The sequence below is a fragment of the Meriones unguiculatus genome, chromosome 21 (genome assembly GCF_030254825.1).
Source record: "Meriones unguiculatus strain TT.TT164.6M chromosome 21, Bangor_MerUng_6.1, whole genome shotgun sequence".
NCBI classification, from domain to species: Eukaryota; Metazoa; Chordata; class Mammalia; order Rodentia; family Muridae; genus Meriones; species Meriones unguiculatus.
In genome coordinates this window covers 15,769,973-15,789,095 of record NC_083368.1, presented here as the reverse complement: position 1 = coordinate 15,789,095, position 19,123 = coordinate 15,769,973, and the positions used below count along the sequence as shown (strand labels likewise).

The window sequence follows — 19,123 nt, the reverse complement described above, 5'->3', positions numbered from 1 at the left end:
GCCGCGTCCCCGAAACTCCGGCTCGCTCACACCTGGGCCCGTGCGATCCCGAGCGCCGGCTGCGGAGCCGGGCGGTGCGGTTCGGGGCGGTGGGGGATGGGGAGGACAGGCTCGAATGGCTTCCTAATGTATCATTAAGGAGTAAAAAGCACCGCTCCGGGAGCAAGAAAAGTTAAAGGAGCCGCGAGATGACAAAGAGCGCCGGCCGTCGCACCGGGACCACCCGGCCGCGGCGTTTGACAGCTCGGTCCCTGGCGACCGCAGCTTTGTGGCTCCGAGCGGCCGGGCCGGGCAGCAAGCTGGGCGTGCTCGGCGGGGCGTGTGCGGACGCCCGGCTAGGCCCTGGGGAAGCGGCCGGGCGGTTCTCCCAGAAGCGAGGCCGAACTCCAAAGTAAAGTGCGCGGCGCGGGCCGGCGGGACCTGCGCGGGCGCCGCCGAACCGGGCCGCGCCTGGGCCGCCCCGCCCCCACCGGGCCGGGGGCCTGACAGCTCCGGGCCGCGCCGCCGCTGGCCGCCCGCCTGGCTCCCTCGCGCTCAACTTACTTCTTTCTGGCTCTCTGGAAAGGGGAAGCGCCATCTTTGCGAGGCCGGCCCCGAGGTCTTTTGTCTGCGGCTGCGGGGCTCGGGGCCGGGGCTCCGGGCTCCTCGGGGGGTGCTGGCGGCGGCGGCTGCTGCTCCGCGCTCCGGTCCTCCTCCGACGACATCCTAGTCACCAGGAAAGACACATGGATCCCGGTCCTCCTCCTGGGGGGCTCCTCCCGCCGCAGCGGCCGCAGCCGCCGCCGCTGCTGCTGCTCGAGTTGCTCCTCCCCGGCTCAGCCTCTCGCATTTCCCGCAGCCCCGGGAGCAGCAGCAGCAGCAGCAGCAGCAGGTACCGGGAGAGGCGGCAACATGGAGCTAGCAGGACACGCACTCACACACATCGGCGCGGGCGCGCGCACTCCGCGCGCAGGGGCCGGCGGGGGGCGGCGGGCGGGCGGGGCGGGCGGGGCCGGCCGCGCGGGGCGGGGCGCCGCGGCCGAGGCTGGGGCCGGCGGGGCCGGGCCGGAGGGCGGCGCCGAGCGGGGCGGGGCGGGGCGCGACGCGGGCGGCGCGGGCCGGGGGCGGCCGCGGGGGTCTCCGCCCGGCCCCTCCCCCAGGCCGCCCGCGGCGGGAGGAGAAAGGGCCGCGGAGGGGGGGGGCGGCGGGGCGGGGCGGGGCCGGCCACCCCTCCCCCGCGCCGTCAGCCCGTCAGGCCCACGCCGCGGCGAAGTTTTGACAGCTGCTCCAGTTGTTGTGGTGGGTTCCGGGGTAGCGCGAGCGCCGGCCCCTCGGCCGCGCGCTGGGGATCGCTCCCTGGCGCGCGGCCGGCCCCGCCGGTCCCTATCGCTGGCTCGCTCCCCCGCGCCCGGTCCTCGCTCGCTCGCTCGCTCGGGATCGCTCCCTCGCCCTAGCTCTCGGCTCCGGCGAGCTCGGCTCCCTCACGCCGGCTTCCCCTCACGCCCGCTTTCCCTCCCCGGGGCAGCGGAGGAGGAAGTTTTGCGGCTGTGCGTTCACCACGCAAACAACACACGCGCAGGCCAGCGGCCGTCGCGCGAGGCCCGCGCCCGGGTCCCCCGGGGCGACCCGCACCACAGACCTCTCAAACTCGCCGCCGGCTCGCCCACACACAGGCGCCTCCCGCCCCCGCCCCCCGCGCGCGCCTGCCACTCACGGGGCCGGCTCCGCGCATGCGCCGCCCGCGGCCCGGCCGCCGCCGCTGACCTCACCGCCCCTCCCCCGCCCGCTCTGACGCGGCGGCGGCGGCTGCCACTCGGGCCCCGGCGGGCGCTAAGCTGCGGATCCTGCGTCCGGGATCCGGGTCCGGCCCGGCCGGGGCGGGGAGCGGTGTAAACACTCCGGAGCGTGCACCCGCGTGCGGGGCGCGCACGTGCGTCCGCCACCCCCTGCGGGCGTGGGCCGCCCCGGGCCTCGCGCAGCCCCACGCAGGCTTCCCCGGCGCGGCTGGGCCGTCGCGGGACGGCGCTCGCTCCGGGCTCCGGCTGCAGTTTCTCGGCTCGACGTCACGTTTTAAACGCTGCGAGCCCCGGAGGCTGCTTGACAAAAAGCCAGGCGGGCAGGTTCAGAGAAATAAAACGTCTTCCACGGACAGAAATGTATCCGCGTGGACGTTGTGTGTGCTCAGGAGATAAAGATGGAAACGCTACTAAGCTGCCTCCCATTTAAAATATATATATTCCTTGCAAACGGGGCGACGCCGGGCTGCTCCGCACCGGCTTTGCGCTGTGGGTTGACGTGCGGGAGTGGGTAATAGCAGACATGGGAAAACAGAGCTGTGCAGCGGTGTGGACGCTTAGGGTAGACCGTCAGCCGCCGAGCCCTGCTCGGAACCCGGAATCCCCGCGCTCGAGCCTGTGATCACTGCTTCCCATTCTGGACAACAGTTTCACTGCTCGGCAAAAAGAATACACTTGTTCCCAGAGGTGGCCCGTCCCCTCTCCGGCCACGCAGTAGCCAGGTTATTAACATTGAACTGGGCTTCGAGTCCGGATCAAACTTTGGCTGGTTTCAGAGCAGATTGCAGCTGTAAGCGTGTTTTATTCTGAGGTGGTTTTTTTTTTGTTTTTGTTTTTGTTTTTTTCCCTAATGGCTGAAATAAGAAATTGAGTCGTTGAGTCATTTGAATTTCTTCACGGTTTAATCCCTGCAGGCCTTTTGAGCTTTGCTATATGCACAGTCAAAGGAAACTTGGAGAAAGGAAGAAAGCTGGCGTGATAAGGTAAGCCACAAATTAAAAGGAGAGAAATACAATGTACTGTGTCATGTAATTATTAAATAAAAATATATGAGACACCCCTTTTTCTTTCCACACATTTTCCTTTACATAAATATCTTTTGGAAATTGGACTTTCTAAACAATTTTCTTAATTTTATTGTTGTGCTAATATATATTGAACCCAGGGATTTCCCCACACTAAGCAAGTACTCCACCCCTGAGTTTTATCCCTATACCAGAATCTTTTTTAAAGATATTTTTATTTATGTATATGTATTTATGTCTGCATGAGTTTATGTGCACCATGTATGTGCAGATACCTGTGGAGGCCAAAGAGTGTCCAACCCTCTACAACTGGAGTTACAGGCAACTGTGAGCTGCCAGTTGGGTACTGAAAATCAACTCCAGCCCTCTCTGCAAGAACAGCAAGTGCTCTTAACTGCTAAGCCATCTCTCCAGCACCTTGACCTGGCTTTTAAATATAAACTTTTCAAGTAAGCTGTTTATTTTTTATACTAGAAAAAGAATAGTATTCATCTAAAAGAATTAAAACACTACATTACATTAGTGTTGCTATTGTTAAGATAGAGAAATGGACATGAAGCCAGGTGTAGTGGCACAAGCCTTTAATCCCAGTACTAGGATGGCAGAGGCAGGTGGATCTCTGTGAGTTCAAGGACAGTATGGTCTGCAAAAGACAGTCAAAACTATGTAGTGAGACTCTGCCTTTTAAAAAAAATGGGAATGTAAACTAAGTAAGTTTTGTTGTTACAACCCTAAGTAAGTTAGGGTTGTACATAATGAAATTTGCAGTATTTGGCTTCAGATATATAGTATGTAATGTAATTCATAAATTAAAGCAAAAGAGCAAGTTGATAATAGAATGTAAAATTAATTTTAAAAAACTATAAAATATAGCTCAGAAACAAATAGACTAGATGGTACAAACTTATAACCTAGACTTGGAAGGAAGAAGCAGGAGGATCAATAGTTCAAAGACATTTGGGACTAAATAGTAGAGAGGAAGCCAGTTTAGGAAACATATAAGACCCCATCTCAAAAATAAGAATGATACAGAGACTGATGATATAGACCAGCAGTTAAGATCCTATATTGTTTATGCAGAAGATTTGGGTTCCACTCCTAGCACCCAGAGAAGGCAGTTCACAACTGCCTGTAACCCCAGTTCTGAAGGAATTTAATACTTTTGGCTTCTGTGGGCACCTGCACTCATGTGCACAGACACACACATACATACACATAAAAATACTAGATAAGATAAGAGGTAGGGGTGGGTAGCTGGTTCAATGGTTAAGAGCATTTGCTGCTCTTCCAAAGGAACCAGGCTCAATCCAGCCCACATAGAGTCTCAGAACTGTCTGTAACTTCAGTTCTGGGGGATCTGACACCATCTTCTGGCCCCCATCAGCAGGCATGCACATGGCGGACAGACATACTAATAAATAAATTTAAAAAGACAGGATTCAGCCAGAAAGAGATGGTGCACACCTTTAATCCCAGCCCTTGGGAGGCAGAGGCAGGCCGATCTCTGTGAGTTTGAGGCCAGTCGGGAATACAAATTGAGTTCCAGGAAAGCCAAGACTAAACAGAGAAACTCTGTCTCAGAAAAAAAAATAGCAAAAACATAATTCCCAAAAACATGGATGCTTTGCACAATTGGACATAGTTCTTATTTTTGAAAACATAAAATGTCCTATACCGTTTCTCCTTTTATATGTGCTGCATCAAATATAAATATTAGTTTTGGAGAAAAGGAAAAACTTGGAGATTAAAATATTAGTCTCTAGTACTGAGACTAGAATACAAATTTTTTCTGTAGTGTATCACCTGCACAAAGCTATAGATCAACACAGATCTATAGCTGTTCTGTTTTGAAACATGGTCTTGCCATATAGTCAAGTAGAGTTCCAGAACTTCGTGTCTCTGAGCTGTCCTTCAGTTCCTGGTCTCCTGCTAGTAGAATATATGTATATCACAAGTCACTCCTAGCAGAGAGTTACAGGGAAACATAACAGACAGAATAATGTAGAGTACATAGAAGGAGAAAACTAGAAGTCTGAGCAGCAATGCTTCCAGAAGGATAGAGGATGAAAGATGATTAAATTGAGGTACTGACTTTAAATCTGCATTCCTCTAGCTACTGTACGTAAGAAAGTCAGGGTCTGGTTTTTTGTTTGTTTGCTTGTTTTTTGTTTTGTTTTGTTTTAAGACTGTCTCAAAATGTAGTTCCAGATGGCCTGTGTCTCCTGTGTACACTAAGCCTGGTTCAAACTTACAGAGAACCTCCTACCATGTATCAGGGGCTATCTTCAGAGGACCAATAGCAGATTCAGTAGTAAAACTGCCATGAGCAAACATAAAATATAACCCAGAATGCTGATAATGGTGCTATGGTCGGACCATGAGATTGCTCCCAATACAATGTTCAGAGGTAAGGGCTTTGGGAAAGTGACTGGACCAGTGCCTTGGTGAACTCATACTTAGATGGCATTATTGGAGGTGATGAAACTTAGTATGTGCGTGTTGGCTGGAAAAAGTAGGTCACTGGGGGTGCCCTTGAAGGTGTAACTTGACCCTCTGAATCCTCTCTTTATTCCACCTGCCCTGTAAATGTTCTTCCTCACCAAAGGCCCACAGCAAGGAAGCCAGCCAGTCATGAACTGACACTTCCAAAATCAAGAGCCCGAATAAATCTGCTTCCCATAAATTGTTTCCAAGTATTTTTGTTGTTGTTGTTGGGATTTTTGTTTTTGTTTTTGACTTTTTTTTTTTCTAAGACAGGGTTTCTCTGTATAGCCTTGGCTGCCCTGGACTAACTTTGTAGACCAGGCTAGCCTTGAACTCACAGAGATCTGCCTGCCTCTGCCTCCCAGAGTGCTGGGATCAAAAGTGTGCATCACACCACCTTGCCCTGCTTGTTTTGTTTTTGTTTTGTTTGTTTTTATTGTGACAAAAGTGACTGATGACTGACTCAAAAGCATTTGAAGAATTTATTTAGTACAAGATAGGTTTTCCATATCAGTCACTCAAATTATACCTTTCAGGGACTAGAATGGCAGAAATCCAGAAGGTTTCCTCCAAGTGAACCATCAGAAAGACTAGAGGGAAGCTGGGTATAATGACATCTATACAGCTTTTCTGAATAAATAGGCCAGGTATATAATGCATGCCTCTAATCCCAATGCTCACAAGGCAGAGGCACGCAGATCTCTGTGAATTTGAAGACAGTCATGATTATAGAGTGAGACCCTGTTTCTAAAATAAATAAATAAATACACTTTCTCACTGTATACTACAAATTGATCTTAAACTCAAGGTCCTTGGCCGGGCATGGTGGCGTGTGCCTGTGATCCCAGCATTCTAGGAAGCAGAGGCAGGTGGATCACTATGAGTTCAAGGCCAGCCTGCTCTGCAAATCAAGTCCAGGACAGCCCAGGCTACACAAAGAAACCCTGTCTCAAAAAAAAAAAAAAAAAAAACACAGTTCTCTTCATGTACTATCCTAAAAATGTTTTTGTAAAATATGCACCATTTTTAAAATATAGCAGATAGGAAATAACTATAGCAAGCACCTCTAAAGAACTGCATTACAAAGGTCTTTTCATTTCTATACCATGTATACCATTCTAAATATTGTACTCTTTCAGGGTCCAGCTAGTACTCTCTTAATCATACATAAATACTGGTGACACACACACACACACACAAAGAAAACATCTCAGGAAACAATATGCAAGGGTGATTCCTCAAGAATATAGGAGACCAGTGACTCCATGTAAATTCAAAGTTCAGATACATTCTTTCCAACTGATAACCTATAGATGCCCCTGGGCGTCTTTGATAAGAGTACAATCTTTGTTTTGTTTTTAGTGACTATGAAAGCATCCATAAGGCTCTCTCTACAGGTCCACCATGACTGCTGTCCTCCTGTTTTTCTGTGAAAGCTGAGTCTTAAGTTCCTTGGGTTTGTATATCCTTGTTTGCTTTGCAGTCAGTGCTGAGGATCAGAGGAAGGGCTTTGTGCATGATGGGCGACTGTCCACCAATGATCTACATTTCCAGCTGGGTTTAAAAACTTAAACAGTATATCTTTTTTGTGCTGGTACTTTTTCTGTTAAAGTTGCATTTTGTGAGGGATGTAGTTCAACGGTAGAAGCCCCACATAACCGCATAACATGTACTCATTCTCATCACTGAAAAAATACATTATGTGTATTAGTTGCCATAAGATATGTCAGTAATGTATATACATAGGCCCATGAATTGGAAAACTTAAAGGGGAAAAAAAAAAAAAACAGAAGAAAATAAGCAAAACAATCATCTCCGAAGGGGGATGGGCTGGAGACATTGCTCAGTGGATAAGAGCACTGGCTATTCTTGCAGAGCAAGGGGATTTGATCCAGCTTCCACATGGCGGCTTGCAACTGTCTTTAAAATATCTTTGAGATCTGATGCCTTCTTTTGACTTCAGAAGGCACTGCACACACCTGTGGTACACAGACGTACAAGTAGTCAAACACTTATACATAAAAATTTTTAAATTAATAATTTGTGTATGTACGTGGGAGAGAGAGAGGGTCTCATTCATGAGCTCTGTTTGTTCTAGACCTTGTTATGTAGACCAGGCTGGCCTAGAACTCCGAGCTCTCCCTGCTTTTACCTCCCAGAGCCAGTGTTAAAGGTATGGTATTAAAGGTATGCACCACCACAGGATACCTCCAGTGTAGGCTTAAAACCATCGTGTAGTAAAGACCAACTAGATCCCTTCTGTTTATCATTAAATCTCTGTTTCTCAAGGATTGGGCTGTGCTTCACCTGTAACCTTAACTACAAATGCTTCAGCACTGCCTATTCCATGAAACAATGTTGCAGGTATTCAATCCCATTGTGAACCCTGATATTGTAAACTGTAAAAACCTGTTTCTAGTTGTAGAGTGGCTCAGCCCTAGCACACACCTTTAATCCAAGAACTTTCTGTTTATTGTAAACTGGTGGTTGTGTGTGACTCAACCCTAACACACACCTTTGAACCAAGAGTTTTCTGTGCACAGGATTCAATAAAGTTAACCCTAGGTCAAGAGGCAGATCAAGTAACCAGCTGACAGGGATTGACAGAAAGGAGGGCCATTGAGAGAAAGGTTATTTAAGACTGTGTGGAAAAGAAGAGGCTTTTAGCTTTGAACTTCAGGCTTTGAGCTTTTGGACTTTTAGCTTTTGGCTTTTTCCATCTGGTACATGAGCTGTGTAAGAAAGGCTTTTTCCTCTGGGAGGTTGGGGGTGAGTAGGATCAGATGGTGCATTCTCTGCCTCTCTGAGCCAGCAGGTTTCCACCCCAGCATCTGGCTGTGGTGTCTTTATTGGTAAAATCAAACAATTGGAATTTTCTTTATTTTAATAACAAAAGAGCAATCATATCTTTGTTTCAAAAAGTTATTATCACCACCTTGCTGCCCTATCTTTGTTTAAAAAGGTTACGACTGTGGTGGCACACACCTTTAATTCCAGCACTCAGAGGCAGAGGCAGGTTGTTCTCTGTGAGTTCAAAGCCAGCCTAGTCTATAAAAGCAAGTCCAGGACAGACAGGGCTTTGTTATACAGAGAAACCCTATCTTGAAAAATGAAACAAACAACAACAAAAACCTTGTCTTCCTCACATGCAATGCTGACCTCTTGAACCCTGCCTTAGAGGGAGGAAGCCCCTGTACAAGAATTAAATTAAAGCTTGCTTCAATTAATTTGGCCATGATGATTTGAGTAGGTAGTCTTTCTCCTCTATTCTTTGAAGTTAACACACATCCGGTTTCACATAAACTTCTTAAAGAGATGAGTGCTAGAGCTCACCCTCATGTGTGAGTTTTACATTTATAGTATTTCATCCTGTGTACAAAATCATTTTTCTACCAAGACAAACAAATATGAAAAGGACCAGCAGGCAATTAGAAAATAAACATAGGACAAAATACAAATAGAAATATAAAATATTTATGTCCGTTGTATATAAAACCCTAGTTTTACTGTATCTGTGGGATTGGTGGAGGGATGGAAGACATCCCAGCAGACAGCTATGACCAGAAGGCAACCTGGAAACATGCCAGCAAATACTCTACAGTAGTTCTGGAGAAACAGAGGATGGCTGTGACTGGACAAGTCTTATTCTCTTTTCTCCCCTCTTCCTCTTGCTGTCCTAGCTTCATCTCCTTTAGAAACACAGAAGACTGAATGCTGTTAGATGCATCAAACGATGCCACAACAAAATGAAACAATCCCAGCAGTTTAAGACACTACTAATGCTAATATGTCTTCTTCATTGTCCTGGAGGCCAGACACCCAATGCTAAATGTTGACAAACCTGGTTCCTTTTAGTAGATGCTAAAGAAAAAAGCCTCCAGCCTTTCTCCAGTCTCTGCCTTCCCCTTATCATATGGTTTTTCCTGAGTATCTATCTCTCGTCATCATCTTTCTCTGTATCTGTGTCTTCTTTTCTCAGGAAACCAGCCTTGTTGGACTTAAGACCCTCAATGAGCTTTTATGTCCTCATTTTAGTGAACAGTATATACAAAGAGTGTTATTAAAAAAAAAAAAAAAAAAAAGGTCACATCCATAGAACATGACTCTTGGAAAAACAAAGTTCAGCCCAATGTAACCACCAAGCAGTCTCCTCCTTCCTTACTAGATCAAAATGCATGTTGTTAGAAGGGCTGGGGTTATCAAGGCCCTGGGTTCAGACCCTGCACAGACCCCTTACACATCTTTGCATACAATGTATATAGTTAGGAAATGTATGTAGCAGACTAGCAATGGGCAAGCTCCAGGGGTGTCTTTGCTGTTGTTATTTTTGAGATAGGGTCTCATATATCCGAGGCTTTCCAGGTAACCAGCTGGCCTTAAACTCCTGATCTTCCTACCTCCACCTCCTAAGTGCTTAGTCCACAGGCCTGCACTACCATCCTGGACCACATCTTTTGACATGAAAAAAAAAAAAAATTTATATCCAATCTATTTCTCAGAAGAAAAACAGCCCCTTCAAAATAAAACTAAGATTTGGCAGTTCTGCAGTTACCTTGAGCTATGTAGAGACAGATTTAACTACAACAAAACAACACAAAAAACAAGCTGGGAATATAAGGTAGTTGGTAGAATGCTTGCTTCAAGTACATGAGGCCCTGGGTTTGATTTCCCACACCCAATCATAAGTTTTAAAAAGTCTGTTGGAGCCTGTATTATGAAACTCTGTCTTGGGAGGCAAAGACAGATTGGTCTTATCACTTTCTCCTATGCTGTGCCTCACACAGCAGAGAACTTTGTAACAAAACTGTGTGTGGATGTGGTGTGTGTGTGTGTGTGTTATAAAATAGGGGCTGGAGAAATGGACAAGTGTTTAAAGGTGCTTGCTGCTCTTCCAGAGAACCTGAATTTGATTCTCAGGACCCATACCAGGCACATCACAAACTTCTGTAACTCAAGGGCCAGGGCACTGACACCTTTGGACTCCCTGGGCAACTGTACTCACATGCATATATCTACATGCAAACACACACACACACACCATTGTTGGTATAATGTTCTTTTGGAATGTATACACTTTACCCTTGTTCATTCAAATGCTGATTTCTCTCCCCCACTCTCTGGTTTCAATCCGGACATTGCATTGTGATATTTGTTCTAAGCATCACCTGTCTCAGCTTTGTGTAAATATGCCAAAATAAAGCAACCAGCCACAATGTTGAGCAAGGGAAAGGAAGCAGTGGGAGGAGAGGCTGTGAGAACAGAGGTAGGAGCAGAGTCTTGGAACGTCATGGAGAGATGGACTGGACCTAATATATCACTAAAAGCAAGTATAATGTGGGAAATCTAAATGTTAGGGAACTATGAGGGCTTGGAGGTTTAGGATGTAACTACTGCCCAGCATTGTGTTCTAGGTTAATTAAATAAATCATAGTCTCTGTGTGGTGATTTGGTTATATAGCTCTTTAGGACTAACAGCAGCATTAATAAAAGATAAACCAATAGTAAATATTAATCGTCACTTACAATACACCATCACAGAGATTTGTTTTGTTTTGTTTTTGTTTTTGTTTTTTTTTTTCAAGACAGGGTCTCTTTGTGTAGCCCTGGCTGTCCTGGAACTCACTCTATGACCAGGCTGTCCTTGAACTCAGAGTTCCACCTGCCTCTACCTCCTGACTGCTGTGATTAAAAGTGTGCACCACCATTGCCAGGTTAACACAGAATTTAGAATAATAAAAGTAAATCTTACGAAAACAGCTAGGTTCTCTTCAGACAGAGGCAGAGCCCAAAGCCCCTAGGTTGGCGTCTGGATTCCTTGGACTGGTACGGTGTGTCCGAGATAGCAGCCCCCTCTGCCTTCCAGCTGTTTGGCCAGCTCTGTGCTCCTCTCCCCTTGGTCTATGGCTTTTAGTTCCAGCCAGCTGAACCATTTCTGGGGACCAACAGGCTTCTCTTTGTCATCCTGTGACACTTTTCCCTTTTACCTGACCAACTCTTTTAATTCTTGTGCTGCCACTTAAGACAATGTCCATCTTTCACCTCTGTTGGCTCCATAAGGATGGTCCTGTCCCTCTCTGGATGGATGTAGAGCAAGGCTTCCTGGTCCTTGTCTACTCTCAGCCCCTTTTTGCCCAAGAAAGTGTGTGCCTGGAACTGGCTAGCCTGGAACTCACCATATAGACCAGACTGGCCTACAACTCTAGAGATCCACCTGCCTCTGCTTCCTTTAACTTCTTTGGGTTGGTTTTAAAAACAAGTGTTTCATTGTCCTAAGCTTCAAATGTAATAAATAACCAAGGATGCCCTTAAACTCCCCATCCTCGATCCTCTTGCTTCTACTTTCCCAGTGCTCAGATTAAAACCTGTGCCACTCCTCAGGCTACTATCTTAAATTGTAATTTTTAAAGTCAAATATTCTAACATAGTGCAATACAGTGATATACAAGCTGATACATGCTGGGGAATGAAGGTAGGAAAACAGTAGGTTAGACATCTGTTTTCTGTAATTAAACCACTTTTTTTCACAAGGACAGAAAACTTTGTACAGTGAAAATACTGCAGTTCATAACATACAGTTACCTCCAGTCTGAGGTGTTTCAGTGAACTTCCAATGCTGTGGCTTTGCATGATGGCATGGGTAGTGGGTTCCAGGTATGCATGTCCTATCTTCAAAAGCCAGGCTGCAGAGAAACTGCCAAACAGGGAGCTGTCAGAAACGACTGGGGGCAGGAGGGATGGCTCGGCAGTTATGAATACTCGCTGCTCTTTCAGAGGATCAGAGTACAGTTCCCAATACCCACTTCAGGCCGCTCACAGCCACTTGTAACTCCAGCTCCAGGGGACCCAACACCCTCTGTGGGATGCTGTAGACATTGCTGCATACATGCACAAATACATACATACAGATGAAGTATTTTAAAAGGAAATGCCTTGAATTTACTGCCCTTTGATATTTTTTAATATTCTTTTTTAATTAAAAAAAAAAATTGCCAGGCAAGTGGTTGGGCACACCTCAAATTCCAGCACTTAGGAGAGAGAGGCAGGCAGATCTCTGTGAGTTCTGGGCCAGCCTGGTCTACAGAACGAGTTCAGGACAGCTGAGGCTACACAGAGAAAGCCTGTCTTGAAAAACCAAAATAAATAAATAAATAAATAGATAAATAAATAAATAGTATAGGAGTTTTGCCTGCATAAACCAAAAGAGGGTGTCAGATCCTGTGGGACTGGAGTTGTGAGTGCTGAAAATTGAACCCACATTTTCTAGACGAGTAGCCAGTGTTCTCAACTCCAGCCCCAAATCTTTGATGTTTGTCTGTTTGCTTTTGTTTTTTGAGACAGGGTCTCTCTGCTTAGACCTAGCTGGCATCACACTCACAGAGATCCTCCTGTCTCTGCCACCTGAGTGGTAGGATTAAAGGCATGTGCCATCACTCCTGACCATTTTTTTAAAAATGAGAACAGAGAGAATTAATCTTGGTTCATATTTAACATTTAATAAATATTTCTTGCGTATGCATGTTTTGCCTATATGTTTGTGTGTGCACCCTGTGGGTGCCCGAGAAGGTCAGAAGAGGATCCCCTGAAAGGTTGTGAGCTGTCGTGTGGATGGCTGGGAAATGAAGGTCCTCCAGAAAAGTAATCAGCGCTTCTGCCGTCTAAGCCCTCTGCCCTTTGGTTTTCAGTTCATTTTGGTTGTTACAGCTCAGAAACCATTTACTCTTGCTACCTTCAGTTACATGATCCATGTGGGGGTCAAAATCCACATGTTAAGAAGCGGGGGTCTAAGGATAGGGAGATGGCTCAGTGGATAAAGGGACTTGGGACCAAACCTGATGACATGTAAACAATTCATCGTGGCCTCAGGGAGTAGCATTCAGGGGGCTGTATACTTGGTGACACAAACTTTCAGAAGCCTGTTCCTAGTAGACTCTCCAAAAGCATGATGTCACACACCTGTAATTCCAGCTCTCATGAGGCTGAAGTAGAAGAGTTTTGATTTCTAGGACAGCCTAGTCTACACAGGGATTATGAGGTGAGCCTGGGAATACCGAGCTCTTATTCAAAAATAAAAACAAAATCCAGGCATGGGTGGTCCATACCATTAATTACACATATGGAGACAGAGCCAAGTAGATCTAGATGAATTTAAGGATCAAAAACTGAGCATGGTCACACACATCTACAATCCAGCACTTTGGAGTTAGAGACAAGACATAAGTTCAAGATTATCCTAAACTACCTAACAAATTGGAGGCCTGTGCTATATGAGACTGTCAAAATTTAGAGAAAGAAGGAAGAAAGAGGAAAAGATTTTAAGTTTTATTTAATATTTTGGTGTTTTGCCTAGGTATATCTGTGCATCACTTGAATGCCTGGTGCTCTTGGAGGCCAAAAAATGGCACGGGATCCCCTGGAACTGGAGTTAGAGACAGTTATGAGCAGCCCTGTAGGTGCCAGGAACTCAGCCAAGTACTCTACAAGATCAACAAGTATCACTAACTGCTGAACCATCTTTCCAGCCCCTGGTGTGTCTGTGTGTTTGTGTGTTTGTTTTAAAGAGAGAGAAATGGGGCTGGAGTGATGGCTCAGTGGTTAAGAACACATACTGCTCTTCCAGAGGACCTGAGTTCAATTCCCAGTACCCATGTCAGGTAGCTTGCAACTGCCTATAACTCAGCTGCAAGGGAATCTGACACTGTTGGCCGGCAGGAGCGCGTGTATACACATACACATAATTTTAAAAATAATAAAAATATACCCTTGGAAAGAGAGAGGAAATCAAAATAGTTGCCCATGGGCCAGCAAGATGGCTCAGTAGGTGAGGATGTTTGCCTTTAAGCCTGATGACTTGAGTTCTTTCCAAAGAACAAACTCCCAACTTCCCCAAGTTGTCTTCTGTCCTTCACAACACACACCATGCATGTGCTTCTTCACACATAAATAACTGTTTAAAAATGTTGTTTAATATGTGTATTAATATATTAATATAATAATATGTGTGTGTGTGTATATATATATATTTTTTAAGTTGTCATTTTACCTAGTTGGGGAAATACCATGATCTCAAGTTGGTTTTCCTGAGTGATATTCATCCATTTGACTGGAGATTTGCTGAATTCTGTGGTTTTTCCCAAATTCAGAAAACTCAACTGCATTATTTGTAATAATGGGGGACTGTGTTAAAGCTCTCCCCTGTCACAAAGAAACAAAAAGAGATTGTTCCGATATTATCTCCTTGGAGACATACACTCTCTGAACTAAGAAAACATTGAAAGGAAAAGTATTACCAAAAAAAAAAAAGTCATATATAATGTTTGTAAAATCCGTATTTGTAAAATTGTGTGACTATCATTATTCTTGCATATAATATGCATAAAGTAACAATGTTCATGAAGAAGTAGATAGTGAAGATGGGGTCTCAGGTTAGGTGGTACAGTGCTTGCTTGGCATTCATGAAGCCCTGGATGCCATAAGCCAGGCATGTTAGCGTTTGCCTGTAGCCTCAGCACTTGGGAGATGGGAGTAAAATGAGCAAAGTTCAAGATCATAGTAGGTTACAAGTGAGACCCTGTTTTGAAAAATGAAGAGGGTGGGGAGGAGACTATGACAGTGAGCTGGGCCTAGCAATTCACAACTAACCCTAGCATTCAAAAGGAGGAATGCTGAGTGTTCCAGGCCAGCTTGGTCTACAGTTTGAGACCTTATCTTAAAATAATCAGTGCCTGCAAGATGGCTCAGTGGGTAAGAGTGTTTGCCATCAGGCCTGATGATCTGAGCTCAATCCCTAGGCCTAAATGGGTAGAAGAGAAAACCAGCTCTCACAGTTGTCCTCTGATCTCCACACACACATGGGCACAAACAAAATAAAAACATAATATAAAGAAAAAGCTAAGTGTGATGGGATGGGTGATGTGTAGTGCTTGCTGGTTGATGCAAGAGAATCAAGAGTTCAAGGATGCTCTAGTTTGCTTTTCTGTTGCTGTGATAAAAACACTCTGTCCAAAACCAACTTAGAGAGGGGAAGAGATTATTGGGCTTATATTCCAGGACACAGTTCATCACTGAGGAAAGTCAGGACAGGACCTCAAGCAGGAACTGAAGGGCACAACATAGGAAAAGGCTGCTTGCTGGCTCACTCACTGCTCTCTTTCTTGTACCAGCTTAGGCATGGTATGGCCCATAATAGGCTGTGCCCTGCCCTTCCATCAGTCATCAACAAAGATGATACCTCTCAGACTCTGAAATGGAAAAATCCGACCTAATTCTTCATTTGAGTCTCACTTTCCCTTGATGACTGCAGGCTGTATCCAGTGGACAAGGAAACATGAACAGCTCGGGCCAAGTACGGTAGCACACACCTTTAATCCCAGCACTGGGGATGTAACACAGGAGGACACTTGTGAGACCCAGGCTAGCCTGGTCAACATAATGAGTTTCAAGACAGCCAATACTATTTAAAGAGACCCTGTCTCAAAAAACAAAACAGGACAAGAAGGAACCTAACCAGCATAAGGCCAGCCTGAGCTATATGAGACCCTGCCTCAAAGGAAAAAAGTAAATGATGGTTACATCTGGGTTGGGATTCTAAATGACCTTTACTTCCTAGGCTCTGTGCACTTTTGTTTTCTTTCTGTTTGTATCACTTCCTTTGTTGTTTTTGTTTAAGAGAGGTATTGAAATATAACCCAGCACTCTAGAGGCAGAGGCAAGCACGTCTCTGTGAATTCATGGCTAGCCAGTTCCAGCCCAGCCATAGATACCTAATGAAACCCTTACCATAGATAGATAGATAGATAGATAGATAGATAGATAGATAGATAGATAGATAGATAGATAGATAGATAGATAGATAGATAAATAGATAAGAAAGCCCAGGCTGGCTAACTTGCAATCTTCCTTCATCATCCTTTTTTGAGTTGCTAGGATTGAAAGCGTGAGCCACCAGGCCTACCTTCTTTTTGTTATACTTTATTTCATTTTACTTTACTTATTATTTTAAAATGTGTGTGTGTGTGTCTGCAGATGCCAAAGACCAAAGGTATTGGGTCCCTTGGAGCTGGAGTTAGCTCCAAAGGACCCATATGCCACCAAATTAGCTGCCAAATGCCAGGTATGGGAACCAACATCAGGGCCTCTACAAGAGCAGAGCAAGGGTTTTCTCAGTGAATTTACATACACTGATACTTTCCCCTTTTCTTGCAGCTGCTCTTCAGTGAAAGTATGAAAACTATGCCCACCATTCTATCATAACCCATGCTTCTGCAGTTTCAATTTCTGTTTCTCCCAGGGACAACTGCCAATGAACATGAAAAATGGATGGCATTGTGACTTCCCTCCAACCTGAACTGGCACATTCATCCTCCCACCAGGCACTGTCCCTCACACCGATCAAAGGCTGATCACAGTGATTACTCAACAAGTATTTGTTAGACCATCAACGTCATTAATTCACCAAATCCAGCAGGAATAACGGAGAAAGACAGAGGGAGTTTTCTTTTTTTTTTTTTTTTTTTGGTTTTTTGAGACAGGGTTTCTCTGTATAGCCTTGGCTGTCCTAGACTCATTCTGTAGAGCAGGCTAGCCTTGGATTCACACAGATCCTCCTGCCTCTGCCTCCCTGAGTACTGGGATTAAAGGCTGGCACTACCACACTCAGCTTTCACTTCTTTCTTTTCAGTAGTTTTTGTTTTGTTTTGTTTTGTTTGTGGTTGTATTGCTATTTTGAGACAGGATTTTTGGCTAGCCTGGAACTCACTATGTAGACCAGGCTAGCTTTGAACCCACAGAGATCTTCCAGCCTCTATCTCCCAAGTGACTGGCTTTGTAAATTTTTGTTTTGTTTTTTAAACAGAGTCTCACTATGTAGCCTAGGCTGACCTGGAACTCACTCTGTAGCCCAAGCTGGCTTTAAAAAGTGATCTTGAGCCAGGTGCAGTGACACATGTCTGTAATCCCAGCACTCTAGAAGGCAGAGGTAGGTGGATCTCTATGAGTTTGAGGCCAGCCTGGTCTATAAATGAGTCTAGGACAGCCAAGACTACGCAGGGAAACCCTGAAAAAAAAAAATGGAGATTTGTTTTTATTTGCTTCTCAAATGAAGGGATTGAGGGTATGGACCACCAGCATCCAGGAGAGTGGGCCCCCTGCCTCCCTTGAGGAGCAGAGTAGAGCTGGCCCTGGTGGTATGGATGCAATGAGCTGGTTTCAAGGACATGAGAGTGGGAGAGCTGGCCCTTACTGACTGAGGCATTGGGTGAGCTAGTCTGGGCAGTGCTGGAGAGCTGGCCCTGGTTGGGTGGGTGAAAGAAAGCTGGTAGGCTGACCAACTCAGCTACTCAGATCCAGGGCTTTGAGATGGCCCACCCCAATATCTACTTCATCTATGAACTGTTGGAGCACACGAAGGGCCTGGTCTGCAGAGCCAAAGCTGTGGGATCTCTGGGACTCTGAGAGGAGTCCCGATGAGGATCCAGAATTGATACTGTAGCAGAAGCAAGAGGCCTGGAACCAGACCAGTGACTCATTGCAGTGAACATTTGCAAGTAAAGATATGTGGACAAAAGGGTATTTTTGTGGAACACACTGTGACACAGCTTCCATGATGATATTTTGATATGGTTTGGTTTTTTGTTTGTTTTTGTTTTGTTTCTTTTGGAGGTGAGGTTGCAAGAGCAGAAGGCAGATACAAAGAAGCAGAGAGAGGGGTGGGATTGGGGTGCATGGGGTGAAATTCACAATCAATAAAAAATGTTTTTAAAAAAGATGTGGGCCACCATCTCCAGTTTTTTGTTTGTTTGTTTTTTTGGAGACAGAGTTTCTCTGTGTAGCCTTAACTGTCCTGCATTTGCTTTGTAGACCAGGCTGGCCTCGAACTCACAGAGATCTGCCGGCCTTTGCCTCCCTGTGTGCTGGGATTGCAGAGATGTGCCACCATGGCCTGGCCATCCCCAGTTTTTAAAAAAGATTTTTTTTTTTAATTTATTTGGGTGTGGGTATATGCAAACAAACACTAGTCCCCTGGAGTTTGAGAAGTAGGCAGTGGTGAGCTGCCCAGTGTGAGTGCTGGGGTTGGATTCAGGGTCTTCTGTGAGAGCAGTTCAGGCTATGATTTGAGTTTTGTTTTGTAACAGTCTTGCTGTGTAGCCCAGGCTAGCCACCACTTAAGGCAATCTCCAGTATTTCCCTCCCAAGTTCACAGAGCCCTCCATTCTGCCAGGCTTTTGTTTTGTTTATTGAGACAGGGTCTCACTACATAGCTCTGGCTAGCCTAGAATTCCCTATGTAGCTATCAGGCTATCTTCAAACTTGGGGCAATCCTCTTGTCCCTGCCATATAGGTACTAGAATTAGACTTTGGCCAGTTTGGTTTGTGTCTGGGGGTGTTTTGTTGTTGTTGGTGGTGGTGGTCTTTGTTTTGTTTGCTTTATGAGCTCTTCTCACTCTGGAGCTCAGGCTGGCATGGAATCTGTGACTGCCTAAATAACCAAGTCCTGGGATTACAGGCATAAACCACATAGCCAATTGTGTCATGTTTTTTTTGTAACTTCTGTTTTTGGTTTTGGTACTATGTAGGACAGCCCCAGCCTCAGTTCCCCCTCAAAAACAGTAAAGACAGCCAAGAAGGCTTCCTTAGGAACTGAGTGTTTCTGGATTTTCAACACTAGGGGTATTTGGTTTGTTTGCTTTTGTTCCTGCTATCAGAGTCTCCTGAAGCTAACTGTCCCTCTGTGACTTCATTCCCTGTCTCTGGTTCCATTTGCTACTTTGTGACTTCATCAGAGGTGCAGTTTAGCTCATGTGGGTCAGAGGACCCAGAAGCCTGTTTGTTCAGACTCAGCTT

The 19,123-nt window shown here is 45.8% G+C and overlaps 1 protein-coding gene and 1 long non-coding RNA gene across 18 annotated transcripts in view; one reads left to right on the top strand and one right to left on the bottom strand.

The window, feature by feature from the left end:
- Positions 1-932, bottom strand: part of Kmt2c (lysine methyltransferase 2C) — a 237,528-nt gene extending 236,596 nt beyond the window's left edge. For all 16 annotated transcript variants that reach the window (XM_060373825.1, XM_060373829.1, XM_060373828.1 and 13 more), the window contains exon 1: positions 544-932. In XM_060373825.1, coding sequence (XP_060229808.1) covers positions 544-704 — 161 coding nt within the window. In that variant the 5' untranslated portion in view covers positions 705-932. The remainder of the gene's footprint in view (positions 1-543) is intronic.
- A 911-nt stretch (positions 933-1,843) lies between these two features.
- LOC132649692 (uncharacterized) lies at positions 1,844-18,013 on the top strand. Of its 2 annotated transcripts, none has more exons than XR_009588182.1 (4): positions 1,844-2,586; positions 2,690-2,758; positions 3,072-3,249; positions 16,572-18,013. It is a non-coding gene; the product is annotated as an uncharacterized LOC132649692 (long non-coding RNA). The 2 variants fall into 2 exon arrangements; XR_009588183.1 differs by having other exon boundaries at positions 16,487-18,013.
- The last annotated feature ends 1,110 nt before the right edge of the window (positions 18,014-19,123 follow it).